The 22,191-nt window shown below is 40.7% G+C and overlaps 1 protein-coding gene across 1 annotated transcript; it reads right to left on the minus strand.

Moving 5' to 3' along the window:
• Positions 1-4,637: 4,637 nt before the first annotated feature.
• On the minus strand, positions 4,638-5,294 carry LOC135465451 (D(2) dopamine receptor-like). The gene has a single exon (XM_064742691.1). The coding sequence runs from the start codon at positions 5,292-5,294 to the stop codon at positions 4,638-4,640; it is 657 nt and encodes a 218-aa protein (XP_064598761.1).
• Positions 5,295-22,191: the final 16,897 nt, after the last annotated feature.

Here is a 22,191-nt window from a genome sequence, read left to right on the forward strand (position 1 = left end):
GGGTATAAAAATGGCTTTAAACTATAGTTTTCGTAAGGCCGGAATGGTTATTTCGGAAATTAAGTAGCCTGTTTTGGTGACGTCAACGGCGACACCAGCTAAGTTTGTGTTTGTGTGTGAGGTGGTGGTTTTGGTGGTGGTGATAAGGGGGGGACAAATTGAGGTAGCTAAGCTGATCTCGCTCTTCTTGTTTGTTCATCGGTGACGTCATTTCCCAATATTTTCGACCACTGACGAAAAACATGCATAAAATAGGGGAGTGATTAGGAAATATAAAATATACCATAAAAATGAGAAAAAAAAAAAGTATTTTTAGTCATGTTCCTTAAACCATATAATCTTCGTTCATAGCACCATTTCAAGTATCTTTTAAAGCCTCTCGAGCTGAGAACAAGGAGAGGTTTTGAAAAATGCCTAACCATTGTAAGACTGGAGTCTCACTGAGCGGCTGACATCGTACTCATTTGGCCACGATCCGATATATAATATTGTGTTATAACCCCTAGTTACATAACTGCTAAGGACCTCCGTCACGTGGGACTAATCTATTGTTGGCTCACTACGGTCGGCCCTTTAATGACAGGTTTACGTAATGAGAATCCGCAGTGTAAGTCTGTGTACTCACTTCATGTATTATGTCTCTTATAATTACAAACGTCGACATAACTGTAGGCTAAGGCATTATCGATTGCCCTAAGACAATAACTGGCCTAATAAGTCAGCATTACAACCCACCAGAGATTCTGCTGAACCTATATAAGATTTCTCTGTGAGATAAGCTTCTCTATCCACACAACCCCCACCAAACCCACCGTCACCCTCATTAGTCTGCTACCAGTCAATAAATCAATAAGAGAGTTCAATTCTTCGTGGAGGCTACCCCCCACGTCCTCCCAGAAAGCTTAACCGTCGCCCACGCCATTGTCATGCTATCTGCCCTCCTGTATCCCAGTGCCAATACATGCTACGTCATCTCTGTATCAAAGCTTCAGATCGGACCTATTTTGGACAGAGGAAATGGCTGATCGACTTTCTTGGGTTATTTCCACCAACAGTAGTTTTTAATGAGCGAACGGTAGAGTAACTTGACATGCCCTCTCTGCTAGGTGTATCAGAACACAATCACGTGGGCATGGCGAGTGTTTAGTGAGATGTTGTAATGATTCCTGTTGTCACGTAACGTTAGGGGCACCTCTGTCTGAGTCTAATGGATAAGTAATTTGTAATATATACTCGGTCAAAAAAGTTACATTAATTTCCGCTATAGGGGATCACAGAAAACGCATTCACAGAATAAATTAGACGTTATATCAAACACACGGGCCGCGTGACACCGTTGTCACGTGGTGAGTATTTAACGACTCTGGGTGCTCTGATTTGTTAATTTTGTGTGCCATTGGATAGTCACCCATTCAGTCTAGAAGGCATAACGACGTCGTGCCAAGACTGACGTTAAACGAGCATAATCAGGCCGTCGGTATGCTTTCTGCCGGACTAACACAAGAGGAGGTTGCGAGGCGGATGCATTGGCACACAAACACCATAGAAGCGCTCGGCCGACGCCAGAGAACTTTTCAGGACACAATCGATCGTCCACTCTCTGGACGTCGCTTTGACGCCTATCTGAATGGGAAGGTGGAAACGTGACTCATCCGTAACGCGTACATTTCGCCACTAGTGTGCAGTTCGTCTGCAGTGCTGTCTACATCATTGCAACCTTGCTTGACGATATTGTGGCGTCAACGACGGACGTATCGCAGTATGGCGTTCGCGCAACCCAACCACCCGCAGACGAACTCACACGGTTTGTGGGTTTAAGCGACGGTGGACTGGAATGATTCGTGCGGTTTCTACGGCTGTTTGACGTCTGTTTCTAAAATTTGTTAAACGAATCCACCGATCTTGCGCAGGTGTATCATCGTCGTGATGAGCGTTAATTTCAACTGGGATTAAGAGACATCTGTCTTTAATCCCAGCTTTAATGCCTGTGTGGCCGAGAGTAACCGTTGTGGCGGCGGGTCAGTTATGGTGTGGTAAACCTTCACATTTCGCCACCATGCTCCTTTTATAGTTATTGATGGTAACAAATGCTGTTTTCAGCAGCTCAAGCACAGCGTTGTGGTCATATTACAAAATCGCCTCTTACTTGTATAAAGCTTGCCTCGTAACTTTGTAGTATAATATGAGACAAACCTGACTGACACACATTGTTCACATTGGCAGTTACCATGATAACCAAAAATTTTTTAATTTTCTTGGGCTTTGTATTTTAACAAATGTACACAAGATGGTGCAAATCAGCCTGCCAGAAATTTGTCCACTGGAAAGAGAACTTCTGTGAGTAGGCCTACCTTGTTTGATGTATCGACAGAAAATTTAGTCCTATTTTTAAAAGTGGCTAGAAAATTTCCAGAGCTATTATCTGCTTAATTATTCTCCTTATCAACTGATCATTTCATAATGTTTAAATATTTCTCTAATGGTATGCAAAAGTTCAAGGCATAATTGTTTTGGATTCTGTTAGGCAAAATTGAAAGAAAATAGACGCATATTTAATGTGACATTGAAATATACGAGTTACTTCCCTTGAATGATAAACACTTCGTTAAACGGCTGCCGCTAAGTTATTTACGTGTGCCCTGCTTGCTTATATATTCGATGTATAAAATCACTATGTTCCAGCCTCTAAAAATAATTTAGCAAATCCATTTAATCATATGCTCTACATACGTGTAGCCTTAATATTCATTGTCGTAAACTTTGGATGTTGTTGTTGTTTCACTGAAATGGAGGTGGCGATGAAAAAGCGACGTTCTCTCATTGTATTATTCCTGGAGCTGTGGTGGCAAACTGACGGTGGGAAGGGTAATTGTGAAGTGCAAATATTACAGAATAAAAATTTACAGACAATTTAACAATGTAGACCTTTTATTTTTTTTTTATGTAACGACTCATGACAACAGCGCGGATTCCAGCAGCTATAGACACAGTCGACACCTGTTGGCCAGGTCAGCCACCCCATGGAGTGTCAGTCACCGAAACCAAACCCTTCTCGCCCGTTGTCGTCCCATTCCTGCAGCGACACGGCCCCGGGATCACATTTCAGCAGGACAATCGCGTCCCATACGGCTCGGGTGATAAGAACATTTATGGAAGCAAACAACTTTTCATCTGGACCCTTGTCCTGCAGATTTGGGACTAAAAGGATCGACGATTGAGACGGCAATGTGAGCTATCAAATTTTGGGGAAAACAGACGTTCTGACAGCACAACACAGCCCCCTCCTCCATCACCTATTTTATTAGCGAAATGGAACCGCCCCAGCGTCCATGACGAGGACGGCAACTGTGTATAGATTGTCAATTTGAGCACACTTTGCTTTGCGTTTAATGTTAAAGTTTTTGGAGGTATGTTAGAATATGTCATTGTCAATATGACATTTTGTCTTCATATATTTCTTTGTCCACAGGACAAATGGACGCATTTGCTTTTCAGCAAAACGACGTGACATAAACGGTATTGAGAATAATGTTGTTGTTGCTTAAATCTCTTGCACTTAATGACATGCGTAGTTAGCGATGATCACAAGCCAGGTAAATTTTAAGAAAAGCTCATTCATGTTTACCGAATATTATTTTATTTTTCAACCGATGAAGCAAAAGAGTACAATGTGTACAATATATCTATAATAATCTATTTTGCTCTATTTCTTTCTTTGCGATTTACGCAGTGCAATTACGCAATTTACGCAATATTTCACTTATTCGAAGGCGGCCGGCATTAGGGTAGGAAAAAACAGTGCAGATCCCGGGGGAAACCCACGACCACCGACAGGTTGCTAGAAGACCTTCCCACGTAGGGCCGGAGAGGAACCTAGCATGAGCTGGACTTGAACTCACAGCGACCACACTGGCGAGAGGCTCTTCGGTGATTCTGATTTATTTAAGAGAATAGATATGTATGATCAGACCCAATCGTGGGAATGAAGGAATGAATGAATGATTGGAGTTTAACGTCGTACTTGAAACTTTTCAGTCATATGACGGCGAGTCATTAGGTGTGTGTACATATATCGTGTCGTCTTGTGGAAGGGCGAGTCCATGCAACCAAAATGCTGGCACCACTGAAGTATCATGCCAAAGACACAAGACATGACACCTCAACCTGTCATATTATACTGGCACCGGATCAACAAATCCCTTTTCCTTGCTCTAACCTCTCAGCCCTGAGCGCCAAAGGATCAGCAACAAGTGCCATTTTTAAAATCTTCGGTGTGCCCCGAGGCGCACGCTTTAACTATTAGGCCACCGAAGCGGCCCAGAACGCGAGAAATTTATAAGACTGTATGAATATCAGTAAAAATAAATATTATATACATTGTATCAATAATATGGCTGTCATACACTCTTGGGGCCGGTTTCATGAAGCTCACTTAGCTAAGTTTGTCCTTAAATAGCATGCCCTTAGCTAAGGGCTATTAGCACTAAGTGTGCTTCATGCGACCTGCCCCAGAGCTTTGCAGATTTGCTTTTGAAACAAAATATGGGGGCAATAGTCAGCAGTAGCATTTTAAAATCGTCAGTCGATTTGTCGTGAAGAAGCAAGGAAGAAATCAAGTTGCTCTTGCCCATTTTTGTTTACTGAAAATGGGTGGCGAAGTCAGTGGGTACAATTTGCGACATTCTCGTGTACTGACATTTGAACAGTTTCCTGAAGGCATCGTTGAAGCGTTTGTTTATTAGCCCGTACACAATGGGGTTGCAGCAGCTATTGGCGTAGCCCAGTAACAAAGTAAACATGTCCAATGTGCGTGGTGGTGGGTTGGATCCACCAAAGACGCTCCAAAACATAGTCACACAAAATGGTAGCCAGGCAACAATGAAGATAAGAACAACGACGAGCAACGAAGCCGTCAGGCGGATTTGTTCACGCATGCGCTTTTGTGCCTGCTTTTGCTTGTAAGTTGATACGCGCGTAGTGCCAGATAAATCTGCCTGAGCAGTCACCCTGAGTCTGTTCTTGGGATCACCAAGGGGTGATTTTCCAGCAGACGATATAGATATCTTTATATGCATAGTTTCCGGATGCACTAACGTGGAAGTTGGGGAATTCAGAACTTTTCCAGAGTTCCCTACATCATTGGCTGGAGCTATCTCTTTCGCTCGCCCGCTGATCGATATTGGACTATCGTCAAAATGACCGATGCGTCGTCTACTATCCCGTACTTCCTTTAGAATGAGGATGTAACAGACGGTCATGGACGCAAATGGAATTCCGAAGCAGGTGAAGACCATGAAGAAAGTGTACGAAACGGAAGACGTCCATTTGCAGAAGCAAAAAGATTGCCTGGGAAGATATCCATACACACCCCAACCGAGCAATGGAGGACTGGCCAAGGCTAAGGACACAGACCATACAACTGAAAGTAGAAGAGTCTTGACACTTAGTACAACTGTGTTCTTAATCAGAATATAGCTGGCAAACGACAAAAGACTGGTTTGTGTATACACATATATAAATATACTGGTTGTAGAAAAAAAAAACCACCGCACTTTATATACATCGTTGAATTCCAGCTGAAGTTACGAGCTTCTGTTTTGTATTCAGGCACATTTGGGTACAATTACAATGTAAACCTGACACATGTTTACTATGTTTACATGTTCATCTAATTTTTACACTCAATAACACAAACAGTCATCCTTATCGGACTATTTGTGCTTACTGAATATACCCACCTCATTACCATGTAGACATTTCAGATGTTTATGGTACTATGATATAATAAAAGACTTACAATATAGAGATTAAAACCAGAGCTGCCACGACAGTGTGATAATTGGCAAATGGTCATACGTAATCGGTGAAATACGGTCTCTTGCCAATTTACCTCGGCTACGGTTTTATTCTAGCTGTTCATGTAAATGCTTAGATGGCAGCAAATTACATGCCCCCTAGCACCATATCTAAAGCAGAAGTACGTAAACAAAAATATTCAGTGATGTTAATTGCAATATATTGGACGTCACTTGTCTAGAATTACGCAAAACATATTTAACATATAATCGCAACACACACATTACTAAACATACTCTTTACGAACAAACATCATTACGCGTTCATAAAGTGTAACGCAAATGTGTCTATAAACAAAACACTTCGTTTAGTGTGGAGCGGAGGGGTTCTGTTTTCTGTTCATTATTGTAAACTATATAAATATAGTCTATAGGTTACCAACATTATATCGATCGACTAAACTTATATAATTGTGTATATCTTGAGATTTACTGCTAAAACGTTTACACCGTATATCTGTAGCCTACATGCATACGAATCGTGTATGGACGCAGTTTTGTGGCAAACCACCATAATCAAAACATCACTGAAATGAATGTACCAATGAACTTAACGAGCATTATACTACGTCACTAAAGCGAGTCAAAGGCGTTGTTGATTCATGGGAAAATCGGAAACCGATCTCCGGGGTCATTAATAAAGACTTTAAAACATCTAGCTTTGATCTAAGGGGATGTATGGCTTTAGTCTTTCATAGCCTTTGAGGGTTGTGATGACAAGGTGCCTATCTAATAGCATGTGGAGAGCGGAATACAGATAGAGTTGTAGATATGTGAATATCAAAGAGCAAACGTATCTGAAATCTGCCTTTGGTTGAGTATGGAGTCGCTTATTTTCTGATAGCATGCATACCTAAGTAGGCTTGCGCAGGGTATTAGCTACATGTGGCCAATGGCCCTGAGTCAAAAACATCAAATGTGAACTTTCTGCTCCATGCTGCTGTAGTTCCCTACATAACGATCTAATCTGGAAAGCCTGCTTCGCAGCGCAGTGCATTGGTAACAAATACCTAAAGATTTAATTTGCTGTGATTATCTCGAAACTGACTGCTTTAGAAATAAGAATACTTGCTTTTTCACATACATTTTTGATTTGTCAAACCATTTTGATTGGGTAATTACAGATAAGATTGATGTGATATAAAACAGATCAAGTAGAATGGATTAAAGCTGATGTAAAGCATTGAAATGACGAATATAGGATATAGGCTTGAATTATGTAGTTGGCTTTATGAATTATGCAACATGTGTACAGGCCATCTGACCCCAGAGATTGGACAAAACATAAATATATTTCCGTTTATTTCGTGTTAAGTTTGTTAAGTCTGCTTTAGATAAAAGTTGGATAAATAACTTAGCAAGATTTGATTTTCAACCATGGAATGAAGTGAGAAAGTCAGAATCTCCGTATAATCTGTTAAATTTGACACAAAGTTTGGTATCTGAGTGATGCTGGAACGCAGGCTTTTCCGCTAATGCAGCAGATTATTCTGTTAACTATAACACACATATTCTATTAATTCAACATATGAATTCTATTAGATGAACAGGAAGTTGTTGTTTGTGACACAAGATTGTGTCACTTTCTGTTAAAGTTAACATTAATTTTTGAGTGTAGTTAAATCTGGTAGCAGGGCTATCAAAGGCCTCGCTTATAGGAGACCAATAAATGCAAAACTTCAGTTAAATATACATGAAGTACATGTACTTGAAACTGTGATTTTGATACACATCGATGTCAGCGATGGAACAACCCTCTCGTGTCATGAGACATGGGAATACGACGTAAAACACCGATCAAATAAAGAAATAAATACTGTTGACGAGACAGAAATTGGACGATATTGTGGTAACAAGCATTATCTTGTTGTACGGAGTCCGGAATGTTGGGGACAAAATAGGGTAAGTTGTATATATGTATCTATCTAAAGGCACAGCGATATGTTCAGATGTCAACCCCATAGGACGATAATTTCAAGTTATGGATAGTTGAGGTCATATTTGTTTATTTGTTGATTTGATTGGTGTTCTACGCCGTACTGAAGAATGTTTTTCTTATGCGACGACGGCCAGCACCATGGTGGGAGGAAACCGGCGAACATCCGAAAGTTGCTGAAACGCTTTTCCACGTACGGCCGGAGAGGAAGCCAGCAAGAGCTGGACTTGAACTCTTTGCAACTGCACTGGTCATTGTGCCGTGCTGGAGTTCACGTGATAGAAAACAAATATATTGTCGTATCAGTTATGTGTGACACTAACGGCTGTGTCCAGACTAGAGGATCTTGATTTTTTAGACAATGAATGTGATTCTTCTTCAGTCTTTTTTAGCCGCACTATCTTGCGGCGCATCCGATTTTCTTAATGTGTACGATTCTGATTACTTTGCACTCGGTTATGCAAGACGAAAGATGAAAAGATATGCTTTGTAAACTACACGTGGGCTACTTTATCGGTGCATAGGGCCTATATTCATTTAGTCTAGTGTTGCCCTTTCCTTTAAACGGGGTATTCAAGATCATTTCACTTACTCGTCATCGGATAGGTTGAAGATTCCAGGAAATAAGTGTGCCGGAGTAAACCACCGCTCTTTCAACAGGTCCCTGGCAAACCTGACGTAAGACCTCATTTGAACTATTGAGAACTGAGTTTAAGCCTACTACATCATCTGGTCAAGATCGAAGCGATTGGCTCTTCTGTAAGACGACCGGGAAGTTAGAGATCACGTGATCGCCGGAAATAAGATGGCCACCCCATGTTACAGCATAGAGGGAAAAGTCCATGTGTGCCACTCCATCACTGACAAGCAGACCTGCTTGTTAAAGAAAAACATAAAGAAAGCCTACAGAAATACTCAAACTATATAGAAAGCTTAAGGTCATAGAAATGGAACGAATACACTATTGCTAACAGCGATTCAAAAGTACCTATATTTTCCTGTGCTATAACATTTGCCTGACAATTTTATTCGCCCACGCCATCTGTTATTTAGGAGATCACGTGGTCTCTACCTTCCAGGTCGTCTTACGGAATGGCGTGATTTTTTGGAAATGAGGCAGGGAGGAGGAGGGGGGGGGGGGGTGATAACTCACCTGTAATAACAATGGCGGTATTTTGTCGTGAAAAGTACATCTTAAATGTTGTTGGTTTACAAACGGCGGCATACCGATTCCAGCTTATAGCAGCTAGAGACATGACGCTGGCGATAAACGAGACCATGTTAGTGAATCCTAAGACAATGCAGGCCGTGTCCGAAAATCGCCAACCCCCTACAACAATGGTAAAGATCGTCACGGGCATACTGACGAGAGACACCAAGATATCGGCCGTTGATAGGCACAACAGCAAAGCGTTTGACAACGTCCTCAGCGCGGGTGATAAACAGACCACTATCCACAGAGCGAAATTACCGATGATAGCAACGATGAGAATCAAGCAGAGAAAGGCGGCTTCAGCGAGTCTTTCCGGGGTTGCAGTGGTCGTGTTTTTACTTGTTGTTGTTGCCGTTGTTGTTGTGAATTCCGCAGAGGGAGAGTTAAGAACCATTACCGAATTGTTCATGTTTGTCAAGGATACTCTACCACAGGTTCAAGATATTAGTGCACGTAAAACACATTCATGTTGCTCTCTGATGTCAGTGGACGCCAGGCAGAGTAATGTTGTTCTCTGGCATAAATGAATGGCAAATCTATTCAGGTTTGCTCTCGGATGCCACTGAATGGTGGAGGTTATTGTATCGATTCTTGAAAATCATTTGTAACAGATGTCGGAGATTGCAGATGTAAACACCAATAATCAGCGGAATCACGCAGGCGCAAACTGTTGTCCTGGACAGTCGATTCCAAAATATCAGCCATGTCTGGAAAGAAAACAGAATATACTAAGTTAATTTTCCTGCGCTATAACGTCTCTTACTTTACTATTTTATAAATTTATAATGCTTAGAAAAACACGAAGAATCATCTACAAATCTAGGCTTTGTAAAAGACAATCGTCAAGCTATCGTCAATAGACTACACAGACAATGTCCAAAACAACAGTCAAGACAAATTGAAGAACTAATAAAGTACATTAGAAACTATATATAGGACGGAGTCATGTAGGCCCAAAGATAAGGAATCATCAATTCCCAATGATGACGGAAAGACGCGAGGGATGTTCTAAGCTTGTAAACGTAATCCACATTCCAATCGTGGAGCAATGACAGGACGGGTGTTAATCAAAATGCAATGTATCATTTGGGCTTTGATTGCTTTTGTTCATATATCCTTCGCGACATGATTTAACGCAGCACATCCATGAATACAAAAATTCCCTCATTAGTTGGAATTAGAAAAGAGAATCGGAACTAGTTCCTGGATACACCATCCTTGTTTATATTGACCACAGATTTATGCACTTTAATACCGTTTTCATGAGATTGCTTATAAAATGAGGCGAAAATACAGCATGTTGAATAATTGACGTCTGATTAACATTACTTTTTTCGTTTAGCAAATTCTGACCCATGCATAATACCAGGGGGTAGATAAGCTGCTATTGTTCAAGCATTTACATGAATATTAAAACTAGAACTATCTGCAGTTCACAGCTTCTATACAGCCTTCACGCATGGCTTTCGGCTTCTGCCTTATGCAGTACAGATCAGTATAGGGATATAACCATGATTGTAACAGTCGTGAATAAGTGAAGTGGTGCTGGTATTTTAAGAAACACAACCGTGTAACTGCTGTCAGATTAAATAACGACATTTGGATGAGTTCACTGATATGAACCGTGCAGCAATGTGTTATAGCTTTACGTACTGGTTCGTAGCCCAGGGAATTTGTTAATGAACTGAGTAAGGGAATAACAACTGTGAATTTGCAGTTTTCTAGAAAAATGACGAAAAGCAAATTCCAAAAAGAAGCAAGAACAATAGCCTTCCAGCTTTTGGCTTGGAAGCTCAACAAACCAAACCTGAGGTTAACTGACAAGATGCCGGGTTTCACTGGTTATGCGTGACAATTTTCCAAATGTCAAACTGTCGTTTTCTGTGGTTTTACTCACCATGCTATACTCATTAATATTTGATTGAAATCGTCATACGCCTACAAGAAACAGAATCTGGAAAATGTTAAAAAGCGAGATATGTTCATGCATAAGCAAAACCCTTCGGTAAATTAATATCCAAGTATTTAAGGATAATTAAAAATGTCCAAATTAAAACTACTCTTACTATAACATAAATGACTTGCGAAGAAAACCGTTTTATAATTTAAAGAAATCTATGTAAAATACACCATCTGGGTGCGGATTTGCGTGTTCTACGGGAGGACACATTTATTTATTCATTGTAAAACTTGGAATAAATGGAATAACCTTGACACAAGAGGTTTTGTAACAGTAACCTGATATTTGATGATATTCGTTGCAATCGTCGCATGCACACATGATCTGAGAGATATGTGCACACTATATTGCTACCCGAGTCAGGACAATTTCCTGTCGGCATGACCATTTGGAGAGTCTGTAGTTTCCTTCCATTCCAATCTTAATAGGCTCAAATTAGGAAACGGGACGGCGGGATAGAAAGCCAATAGCCTGAAGACTCCATAAACATAGTGAATGAAGCCTGACATCCTTACTCGTCGCATATAGGCCTAATTGTCGCCCTTGTTACATGCACAGGTTTCCAACATGCTGTTTTTTACTGGCCGGCGTCCGGTATAAGCGGAGGGCCATTAGATTACCACGTCACAAAGTTGAAAGCAAATGAACTATTATCTGTTACATCAAAAATATCAAACGCTTATTTCCATTTCTTTACACCTTAATTTGCTCTTTATTTTTATTATTATTTCTAAATCACAAAGTTTTATACTACCGTTAACACACAACTGGACCCTGTAAGAGTTTTTAATTGCTATATTTTGTTAAAAATAAATAATATTGGCCCAAAAAGTATTGCACATTTCTGGGGTGATAACCGGTAGCAAAGTGGATTATTTCATAGTTTGTTATTATTTTGTTAGTGTGGTTATCACTCAATTTTTTGACAGGCATTTAAATTTTGCACGTCAAAATGGATCTCCACACTTTCATGGGAAAACAAAAATGACCGAATTTCAAACAAATCCGAAGCATAAATAAAGAACATGCAGATGACAGTTATATGCTTATCAATTTCGTGACGGATATGATATTTATATGATATTTATGCTAATTAACAGCGCTAAAAGTGGTAAATTTAAGTCAAAATTATGTAAATAGTTTCTGCATAGTATTTTAAATCACTTTGTCCAATGCCATACTTTGATCATGTAACCAAAAATACCATCAAATACTAATCCAGTTGTAAGTGGCAAAATTACATAACGACAGGATAATTCGCAGTGAAGAATAACAACAGTGAATAGGGATGGCTCCTGAGAAATGTCAGTTTACCTCAGTTAGGATTTTTATACTGATTGTAAAACCTTAAATGGTACTTACACTCTTCCCTAACCCGAGCATGATAGCGTAGGTAGAATTATGTAAAGCTACCGCAGTGATATTAAATGCGATTTAGTGAAGACGTCCAGGATATCTCAAAATGCTGTTTTGTGATCAAATGTAACAGACATTATATGAAAACTTATTTCGGTAATAGATAATAGTGCCCTTGCTGAACACGAAAACAGTGCAGAGACTAGGCGTCGATGATGTTTAGCCCACTCATGCAGCGCGCGGAGTGACGTATAAACACAAATTCAGCATGAATTCACATGTCAACAGTATCCTTAATCAAAGCTCGATTTCGCTGAAAATTAGATACATTTAGATAAAATTAGATATTAATATAGATCATTAAATGGACTTACCGTTAGTTCCAAAATATAAGTTTTGTGGTAGGTTGTACAGATGTATCACGGAACAACCTCCACCATTCCTCTCCTATCGACTGAGCGAATCACTGGACCTAACTCCAACAATCTACTATAGTTCAGAATGAGGCTGCTAAATACAAAGTATTGATCTTCACCTTTGGTGCTTTCCCTCTTGGGCCTTACCAATCAGCTATTACCCATGAGCGGTGGTGACAAATCTGTTTCTTTCTCAGTCAGTGCTCACCAATGTCCTACAATGGATGTTCACACTTATCTATATATAGAGCGAAAACTCAACCAGCATGCTATATGCGCATATACCGCACGATAATGGCAACGAACCAATCCATGTGCGCTAAAGCCTTGCACAAGGAAGCAACTGTGGCATTTGCTCCTTGCTTGTGTCACAAGTCAAAAATCAAAGGCCTCGCTCAATTTATTCCTACACATAAATAATGGTGGATAATTTTCTCTGCTTTTGCATAGGCACCACCCATTCTCTGTTTGTTTGTTGGCTTTTCTGTTGTTATCAGATTTTGGCCTGGTCCCTTTGTATGGCTTCAATGTGTTTGCATATCAGACGTCGTGGCATCAGATGTACCTCATTTTGAGTAATACTAGACAAGTAACGTCAAGTAATTTGCAATAAACATCACGCTTTTTTTACCTAGTTTTGTTTAAGCTATCGTGGAGAATGTGTAAATTACTACTATTTAAGTATTTAAATGAACAGTTTTAAAAGATAAACCTAACAGGTAAATTGACACAGGTTAAGTGTGATCATTTGCCAATTACCCCACTCTCCTCGCTGCTCTGGTTTTGCTCTCTATGGTGTGTCTTTTATTATATACTTTTATTCTTCTCGCCTTTTCCCTCTTGTATTTCGTGATATTATATCCTTATGCACCATTTTGGTGTCAAGAGCTTTATAGAACTCACACAGAGAATAATCCAGTTTGTTGGTCATGACATGATGATGTCTACATACAACGAACACAAAAATGGACAAAAAAATTAGCAAAAAATCGGTGTCCATGTATATGTAACGTTGGATAAAAAGATGCTTAAAGAAATTGCATCCTGCATGGAAATGTTTCCTGGCGTCAGTCTTGTAGGCTGTGCATTGAAGGAAACACTATTCATGCCGGATATGAAGGATACAGTTTTAGTCCAGCTACACGTCACAATAGATCTGGATGCATTTAACTTATATGTCAAATAATCCTATAGTTTCGCAATTTCGTGATAAATTCAGTTTGTAGGACGCTAATTTTACCATGTCGAGCATTGCGATGATCCGTTGATTAAATGGTGGCTTTTACTGTGCTGTGATTTTAACAAGTGGCGTTCACCAGAAATGTAGATGGCATCCCCACTGATTGGTTTCTATTATACAATTAATCCACCTTCAAAAGCCAATGTCCGAAATTTGCACTTGTGGTTAGCCATATGTGTGATGAGAACTTAAAGCACCTCCAAGTAACGTTTTCTTTGATTACAATAAAACTGCGTGGATATACTATTTGCCTGTGTATTATTGAACACAGTTATGAAGGATTACGATTTGAGGTCATGTCGGCAATTTTTCTGCTATATGAGCTCTGTGGGATGCATGGGATTAAGTGTGACTGAAAATAATTGCAGTGGCTGATAGATGGATAGGAAAAATAAGTTACAATGGTTAGCTATATCGACGGCAGCCCCAGTGTAAAATGTGCGGAAATACGGCCGAAAATTACAATCCTTAAAACTTGTGCCGTTGTTGAATTCTGAACACAGAATAAAAGCTGTCCACATCAAAGGTTTGCCTGAGTTAAATTGCGACGGTCGGGATGCGTAGGCCTGTAGATGTCGCAAATTGCGCTTGGCATAACTTCCTTGACAATACATTTAAGAAAGAGCTGCAACACCCTCGAAAATGCTCTTGGCTTATAGTGTCAGAGCCAGATTGGGATAAGTGGAATATTGTCGAGTACGACATAAAACCCCAATGAAATCAATAAATATAGTGTAAGTAAACCGCTTCTCAGCTGATGAGGCGATAGCTTCAGAGCCTCAAAAGACAAGACCATATTCATTGCAGAATTGGACAGACGTGTGAGTATATCATACAACATGAAGGCATCGTCCTACATAAACCTCACATCGACGTTTGGCCTGACATGCCTGTTGTGTGTTGTCACACCGACGTTTGGGGTAACATCCCTGTTGTGTGTTGGGGTGACATGTCTGTTGTGTGTTGGAGTGACATGCTTGTTGTGTGTTGTGTGTTAGGGCGCAATGCCAGTTTTGTGTTGGGACGACATGCCTCTTGTGTGTTGGGGCGACATGCCTGTTGTGTGTTAGGGTGACATTTTTGTTGTGTGTTGGGGGGACATTTTTGTTGTGTGTTGGAGTGACATGTCTGTTGTGTGATCGGGGGGCATGCCTGTTGTGTGTTGGGGTGACATGCCTGTTGTGTGTAGGGGTGACATGCCTGTTGTGTGTTGGGGTGACATAGAAGTTGTATGTTGGGACGACATGCCTGTTGTGTGTTGGGTGACATGCCGGTTGTGTGTTGGGGTGACTTGCCTGTTGTGTGTTGGGTGACATGCCGGTTGTGTGTTGGGGTGACATGTCTGTTGTGTGTTGGGGGGGACATGTCTTTTGCGTGTTGGGGGACATTCCTGTTGTGTGTTGGGACGACATGTCTCTTGTGTGTTGGGGTGACATGCCAGCTCTGTGTTTGGACGACATGCCTGTTGTGTGTTGGGATGACATGCCAGTTGTGTGTTGGGAGGACATGCCTGTTGTGTGTTGGCCTGACATGTCTCTTGTGTGTTGGGGTGACATGCCAGCTCTGTGTTTGGACGACATGCCTGTTGTGTGTCTGGGTGACATGCCTGTTGTGTGTTGGGGAACATGCCTTTCTGTGTGTGGCATTGCGTTGTGGTATAAAGCAATTGTGAATGCAAATGCCCTATGACTGGCTTGGCACATGGAAACGTACACAGTAGGACCTATCCACGGTAAATGAAACAAAAGTTCGCCCTTGGTTAAGTTGCACGATTTCCCTGATTCTCGAAGATCTATTGGTCTTACATGGGTGTTTTGAGGTTTATTTGGAAGGATAACTTCCAGCAATATAAAAGCAATATTTTATGACAGTTGTTGGCCTCTTAATATTCATTCTTTTTGGACTAAACTTTAGATCATTTTCCACAGACGACATTTCAAAGCATACCTGCTGTCTAAAGTCTAATAGCAGTTCCCACAATTGTGGGTTATTGATCCACACAGGAAATCCCGCGAAATTGATCGAGAGGAGATAGCACATGGCACTTAAAACTGGCCAGAGATTACCGGTATTTGATTATATACAAGTGAAGGTTCAACGGAATTTACCCATCATGGCCATGTGTCAGTCAGAATACGTGTCGATTGACTTTTAACCATTTAAAAGACAGCGAATCTCTCACTGCTGACACAACCTGGCGTTGCCTATGACCTGGTATAATACGTTTGTGAACCATTATATGTTGTTATGAAGGCCGGGCATTGATAATTAGTACTCTAAAACTGAATCTATCCTTACACCTTCGTTGGGTCGGCAACGGTGATATTTTACATGGCCGTTTGATTCTCATACAAAGAATACCGGAGAGGCGTCAAGTCATGTCCTTCAAAGGTTCGCTCAGAAAGGATTATAAAGAGAAAGAGGCGCTATATTTTTTTCTGTTTTCATAGAATTCTTTGATCACCATGATCAACCAATTACTTTCATTAATTTGTGGGCTACAAGTTTAAAAACATCTAAATTTAAATATTTAATGACTTGAAAGTTCCCATGGCCAAAAAGCGCGCGGGAAATCGCTCTAACATGGCCATCAAAACAACACAACCTGTGCAATATCTCGTTCTGACCAGCTGTACAGAGAGATCGTAAATGAGGTGATGAGCTGTCAAGCAGTGTCGTGATCGGGTAAATCAGCACCACTAGAAATATGTCACTGGCTGCAGCTGCGATTTTCGTATATGACACCTTTCATTTTTTTCGTTCTGAGGAATACGCCCCAGGTGTTTGAGTCAGACGTGTACATGTACTCACGAATCAAAAATGATTCGTTTACATGTGAACGACTTTTCCCGCCAACTTTGTACCTGACATTCTTGGCTTGCCTTTTTTCTTCTTTCCAGGTTTCAACAATTGCAATTTTCAGACAAACTACAGTTGCATACTCCTCACAGTATATAGGTAATACAAGGTTAGGCGCCAGTGGTAGGGGTGTAATCAGGTGCTAACGTCCTCCTCCCTATTTTTAGGGTGGAAGATACCAAAAAATACATAAATAAAAGACAAAGAAGAGAAAAAAAGGAAAAGAGAGTGCTGTTACACCAGAAGTCGCCAAAATACGCCTTTCATCTTATATGAAAGGCCGTAAGCTCACGGAACCCTTGAAATCTCGCCTATTGACTGGCATAGTAACTCAACTACTACAACCAACAATCGCTATGAATATGACTGATTAAGACAAATAAAGAAAGAACGAATAAAACATGTAGTTTACCCCGGCTTCCTGTCACAATTTTAGTTACCAAAAATCACCTCAAACGCGTAACTTGGTATCTAAAATAGCTAAACTAAGATTCTGGACTTTGCGTCCCTGGACCGTCGCCCTTATTTGGTTGTGAGAGTAGTTCTGAGAGTAGCTTTCGTCCCATCCCAAAAATGCTCTGCTCCCACCCCACTAAACATTTTGATTATATGATTAGCTGGCATTCCTGGTGACGTCTCTGTTTTCTTCGACCCCAAATTTCGGAGTCCTTTTTACTCCTCACAGTGAGATTGCCGTCTACATCACTGAAGAATGCAATTTGTTGTCCATGTCATTTGTGCTGTGTGACATTTTTAATCAGCGTTGCTGGCGAGGCTGTATTCGGAAGATCCGCGAACCTAGACAGTCATATAAACGAGTTTCAGCCGATGTCAAAGTTAATTTGTGCCCTGGGACAAATTGATGGCATAAAACATTACGGACCATAAAATATAAACAAATTTTGCATTAATTCACAGCATGTCAACAGTATCCTTAATCAAAGCTCGATTTCGTTGAAAATTAGATACATTTAGATAAAATTAGATATTAATATAGATCATTAAATGGACTTACCGTTAGATCCAAAATGTAAGTTTTGTGGTAGGTTGTACAGATGTATCACGGGAACAACCTCCACCATTCCTTGTCTCTCTCCTATCGACTGAGCGAATCACTAGACCTAACTCCAACAATCTACTATAGTTCAGAATGAGGCTGCTAAACACTAGGTCATGATCTTCACACCTTTGGTGCTTTCCCTCTAAGGGCCTTACCAATCAGCTATTGCACATAAGAGGTGGTGACAAATCTGTTTCCTTCTCAACCAGTATGCTATATGTACATGCGCTATACGATAATGGCAACGAACCAATCCATCGGCACCAAAGCCTTGCACAAGGAAGCAACTGTGGCATTTGCTCCTTGCTTGTATCACAAGTCAAAAATCAAAGGCCCCGCTCAATTTATTCCTACACATCAATAATGGTGGATAATTTTCTCTGCTTTTACACAGGCACCACCCATTCTTTGTTTGTTTGTTGGCTTTTCTGTTGTTATCAGATTTTGGCCTGGTCATTTTGTATGGCTTCAATGTGTTTGCACATCAGACGTCGTGGCATCAGATGTACCGCATTTTGAGTACTACTAGACAAGTAACATCAAGTAATTTGCAATAAACATCACGCTTTTTTTACCTAGTTTTGTTTAAGCTATCGTGGAGAATGTGTAAATTACTACTATTTAAGTATTTAAATGAACAGTTTTAAAAGAAAAACCTAACAGGTAAATTGACACAGGTTAAGTATGATCATTTGCCAATTACCCCACTCTCGTCGCTGCTCTGGTTTTGCTCTCTATGGTGTGTCTTTTATTATATACTTTTATTCTTCTCGCCTTTCCCTCTTGTATTTCGTGATATTATATCCTTATGCACCATTTTGGTGTCAAGAGCTTTCTAGAACTCACACAGAGAATAATCCAGTTTGTTGGTCATGACATGCTGATGTCTACATACAACGAAGACAAAAATGGACAAAAAATAGCAAAAATCGGTGTCCATGTATATGTAACGTTCGATTAAAAGCTGTTCGAAAATGGCATCCTTCATGGAAATGTTTCGTGGCGTCAGTCTCGAGGACTGCGCACTGAAAGAAATGTTGGATATGATGGATATAGTTTTAGTCCAACTACACGTCACAATAGATCTGGATGAATTTAACTTGTATGTCAATTAATCCTATAGTATCGCCGTTTCGTGCTGCATTCAGTTTGTAGGACGCTAATTTTACCATGTCGATCATTGCGATGATCCGTTGATTAAATGGTGGCTTTTACTGTGCTGTGATTTTAACAAGTGGCGTTCACCAGAAATGTAGATGGCATCCCCACTGATTGGTTTCTATTATACAATTAATCCACCTTAAAAAGCCAATGTCCGAAATTTGCACTTGTGGTTAGCTATATATGTGATGAGAACTTAAAGCACCTCCAAGCAATTTTTTTTTGATTACAATAAAACTGCGTGGATGTACGCATTTCCTTGTGTATTATTGAACATAGTTATGAAGGATTACGATTTGAGGTGATGTCGACAATTTTTCTGCTATATGAGCTCTGTGGGATGCATGGGATTAAGTGTGACTGAAAATAATTACAGTGGTTGATAGATGGATAGGAAAAATAAGTTACAATGGTTAGTTAATGTGTGCGTGAGTTAAATTGCGACAGTCGGGGTGTGTAGGCCTGTAACTGTCGCAAACTGCGCTTGGCATAACTTCCTTGACAATACATTTAAGAAAGAGCTATAACACCCTCGTAAATGCTCTTGGCTTATAGTGTCAGAGCCAGAGAGGGATAAGTGGAATATTGTCGAGTACGATGTAAAACCCCAATGAAATCAATAAATAAATATAGTGTAAGTAAACCGCTTCTCAGCTGATGAGGCGATAGCTTCAGAGCCTCAATGAACAAGACCGTATTTGATGCAGAATTGGACGGACGTGTGAGTATATCAGACAACATGAAGACATCGTCTTACATAAACCTGAAATCGACGTTTGGAATGACATTTCTGTTGTGTGATGTCACACTGACGTTTGGGACGACATGCCTCTTGTGTGTTGGGGGCGACATGCCTGTTGTGTGTTGGGGTGACATACCTGTTGTGTGTTAGGGGGGCATGTCTGTTGTGTGTTGGGTGATATGCCTGTTTCTGCTGGGGTGACATGTCTGTTGTCTGTTGGGTGACATGCCAGTTGTGTGTTGGGACAACATACCTGTTGTGTGTTGGGGTGACATGCCTGTTGTGTGTTGGGGTGACATGCCTGTTGCGTGTTGGGGTGACATGCCTGTTGTGTGTTCGGATGACATGCCTCTTGTGTGTTGGGGTGACATGCCTGTTTGTGATGGGTGACATGCCTGTTGTGTGTTGGGCTGACATGCCTGTTGTGAGTAGGGGTGACATGCCAGTTGTGTGTTGGGACAACATACCTGTTGTGTGTTGGGGTGACATGCCTGTTGTGTGTTGGCGGGATGTGGCTGTTGTGTGTTGGGGGGACATGCCAGTTGTGTGTTGGGGTGACATGCCTGTTGTGTGTTGGGGTGACATGCCTGTTGTGTGTTGGGGGGACATGCCTGTTGTGTGTTGGCGGGATATGTCAGTTGTGTTTTGGGGAGACATGCCAGTTGTCTGTTGGGGAACATGCCTTTTTGTGTGCTGCATTGCGTTGTGGTATAAAGCAATTGCGAATGCAAATGCCCTGTGACTGGCTTGCCATATGGAAACATACGCAGTAGGACCTATCTACGGTAAATGAAACAAAAGTTCGCCCTTGGTTAAGTTGCACGATTTCCCTGATTATCGAAGATTTATTGGTTTTAGATGTGTCGATTGACTTTTAACCATTTAAAAGACAGCGAACCTTTCACTGCTGACAAAACCTGGCGTTGCCTATGACCTGGTATAATACGTTTGTGAACCATTACATGTTGTTATAAAGGCCGGGCATTGATAATTAGTATTTTAAAACTGAATTTATCCTTACACCTTCGTTGGGTCGGCAACGGTGATATTTTACATGGCCGTTTTGATTCTCATACAAAGAATCCCGGAGAGGCGTCAAGTCATGTCCTTCAAAGGTTCGCTCAGAAAGGATTATACAGTGAAAGAGGCGCTATATTTTTTTTATCTGTTTTCATAGAATTCTTTGATTACCATGATCAAACAATTACTTTTATTAATTTGTGGGCTACAATTTTAAAAACATCTGAATTTAAATATTTAATGACTTGAAAGCTCCCATGGCCAAAAAGCGCGCGGGAAATCGCTCTAACATGGCCATCAAAACAACACAACCTGTGCAATATCTCGTTCTGAAAAGCTGTACAGAGAGATAGTAAATGAGGTGATGAGCTGTCAAGCAGTGTCGTGACCGGGTAAATCAGCACCACTAGAAATATGTCACTGGCTGCAGCTGCGATTTTTGTATATGACGCCTTTCATTTTTTTTCGTTCTGAGGAATACGCCCCAGGTGTTTGAGTCAGACGTGTACATGTACCCACGAATCAAAAATGATTCGCTACATGTGAACGACTTTTCCCGCCAACTTTGTACCTGACATTCTTGGTTTGCCTTTTTTCTTCTTTCCAGGTTTCAACAATTGCAATTTTCAGACAAACTACAGTTGCATACTCCTCACAGTATCTAGGTAATACAAGGTTAGGCGCCAGTGATAGGGGTGTAATCAGGTGCTAACGTCCTCCTCCCTATTTTTAGGGTGGAAGATACCAACAAATACATAAATAAAAGACAAAGAAGAGAAAAAAAGGAAAAGAGAGTGCTGTTACACCAGAAGTCGCCAAAATACGCCTTTCATCTTATATGAAAGGCCGTAAGCTCACAGAACCCTTGAAATCTCGCCTATTGACTGGCATAGTAACTCAACTACTACAACCAACAATCGCTATGAATATGATTGATTAAGACAAATAAAGAAAGAACAAATAAAATATGTAGTTTACCCCGGCTTCCTGTCACAATTTTAGTTACCAAAAATCACCTCAAACGCGTAACTTTGTATCTAAAAATAGCTAAATTAAGATTCTGGACTTTGCATCCCTGGACCGTCGCCCTTGTTTTGGCTGTGAGAGTAATTCTGAGAGTGGCTTTCGTCCCATCCCAAAAATGTTCTGCTGCCAGCCCCCTAAACATTTGATTATCTGATTAGCTAGCATTCCTGCTGACGTCTCTGTTTTCTTCGACCGCAAATTTCAGAGTCCTTTTTACTCCTCACAGTTAGGTTGCCGTCCACACTATTGAAGAATGCAATTCCATGTCATTTGTGCTGTGTGACATTTTAAATCAGCGTTGCTGGCGAGGCTGTAGTCGGAAGATCCGCAAACCTAGACAGTCGTAT

Source organism: Liolophura sinensis, chromosome 5 (genome assembly GCF_032854445.1).
Source record: "Liolophura sinensis isolate JHLJ2023 chromosome 5, CUHK_Ljap_v2, whole genome shotgun sequence".
Lineage (NCBI taxonomy): Eukaryota > Metazoa > Mollusca > Polyplacophora > Chitonida > Chitonidae > Liolophura > Liolophura sinensis.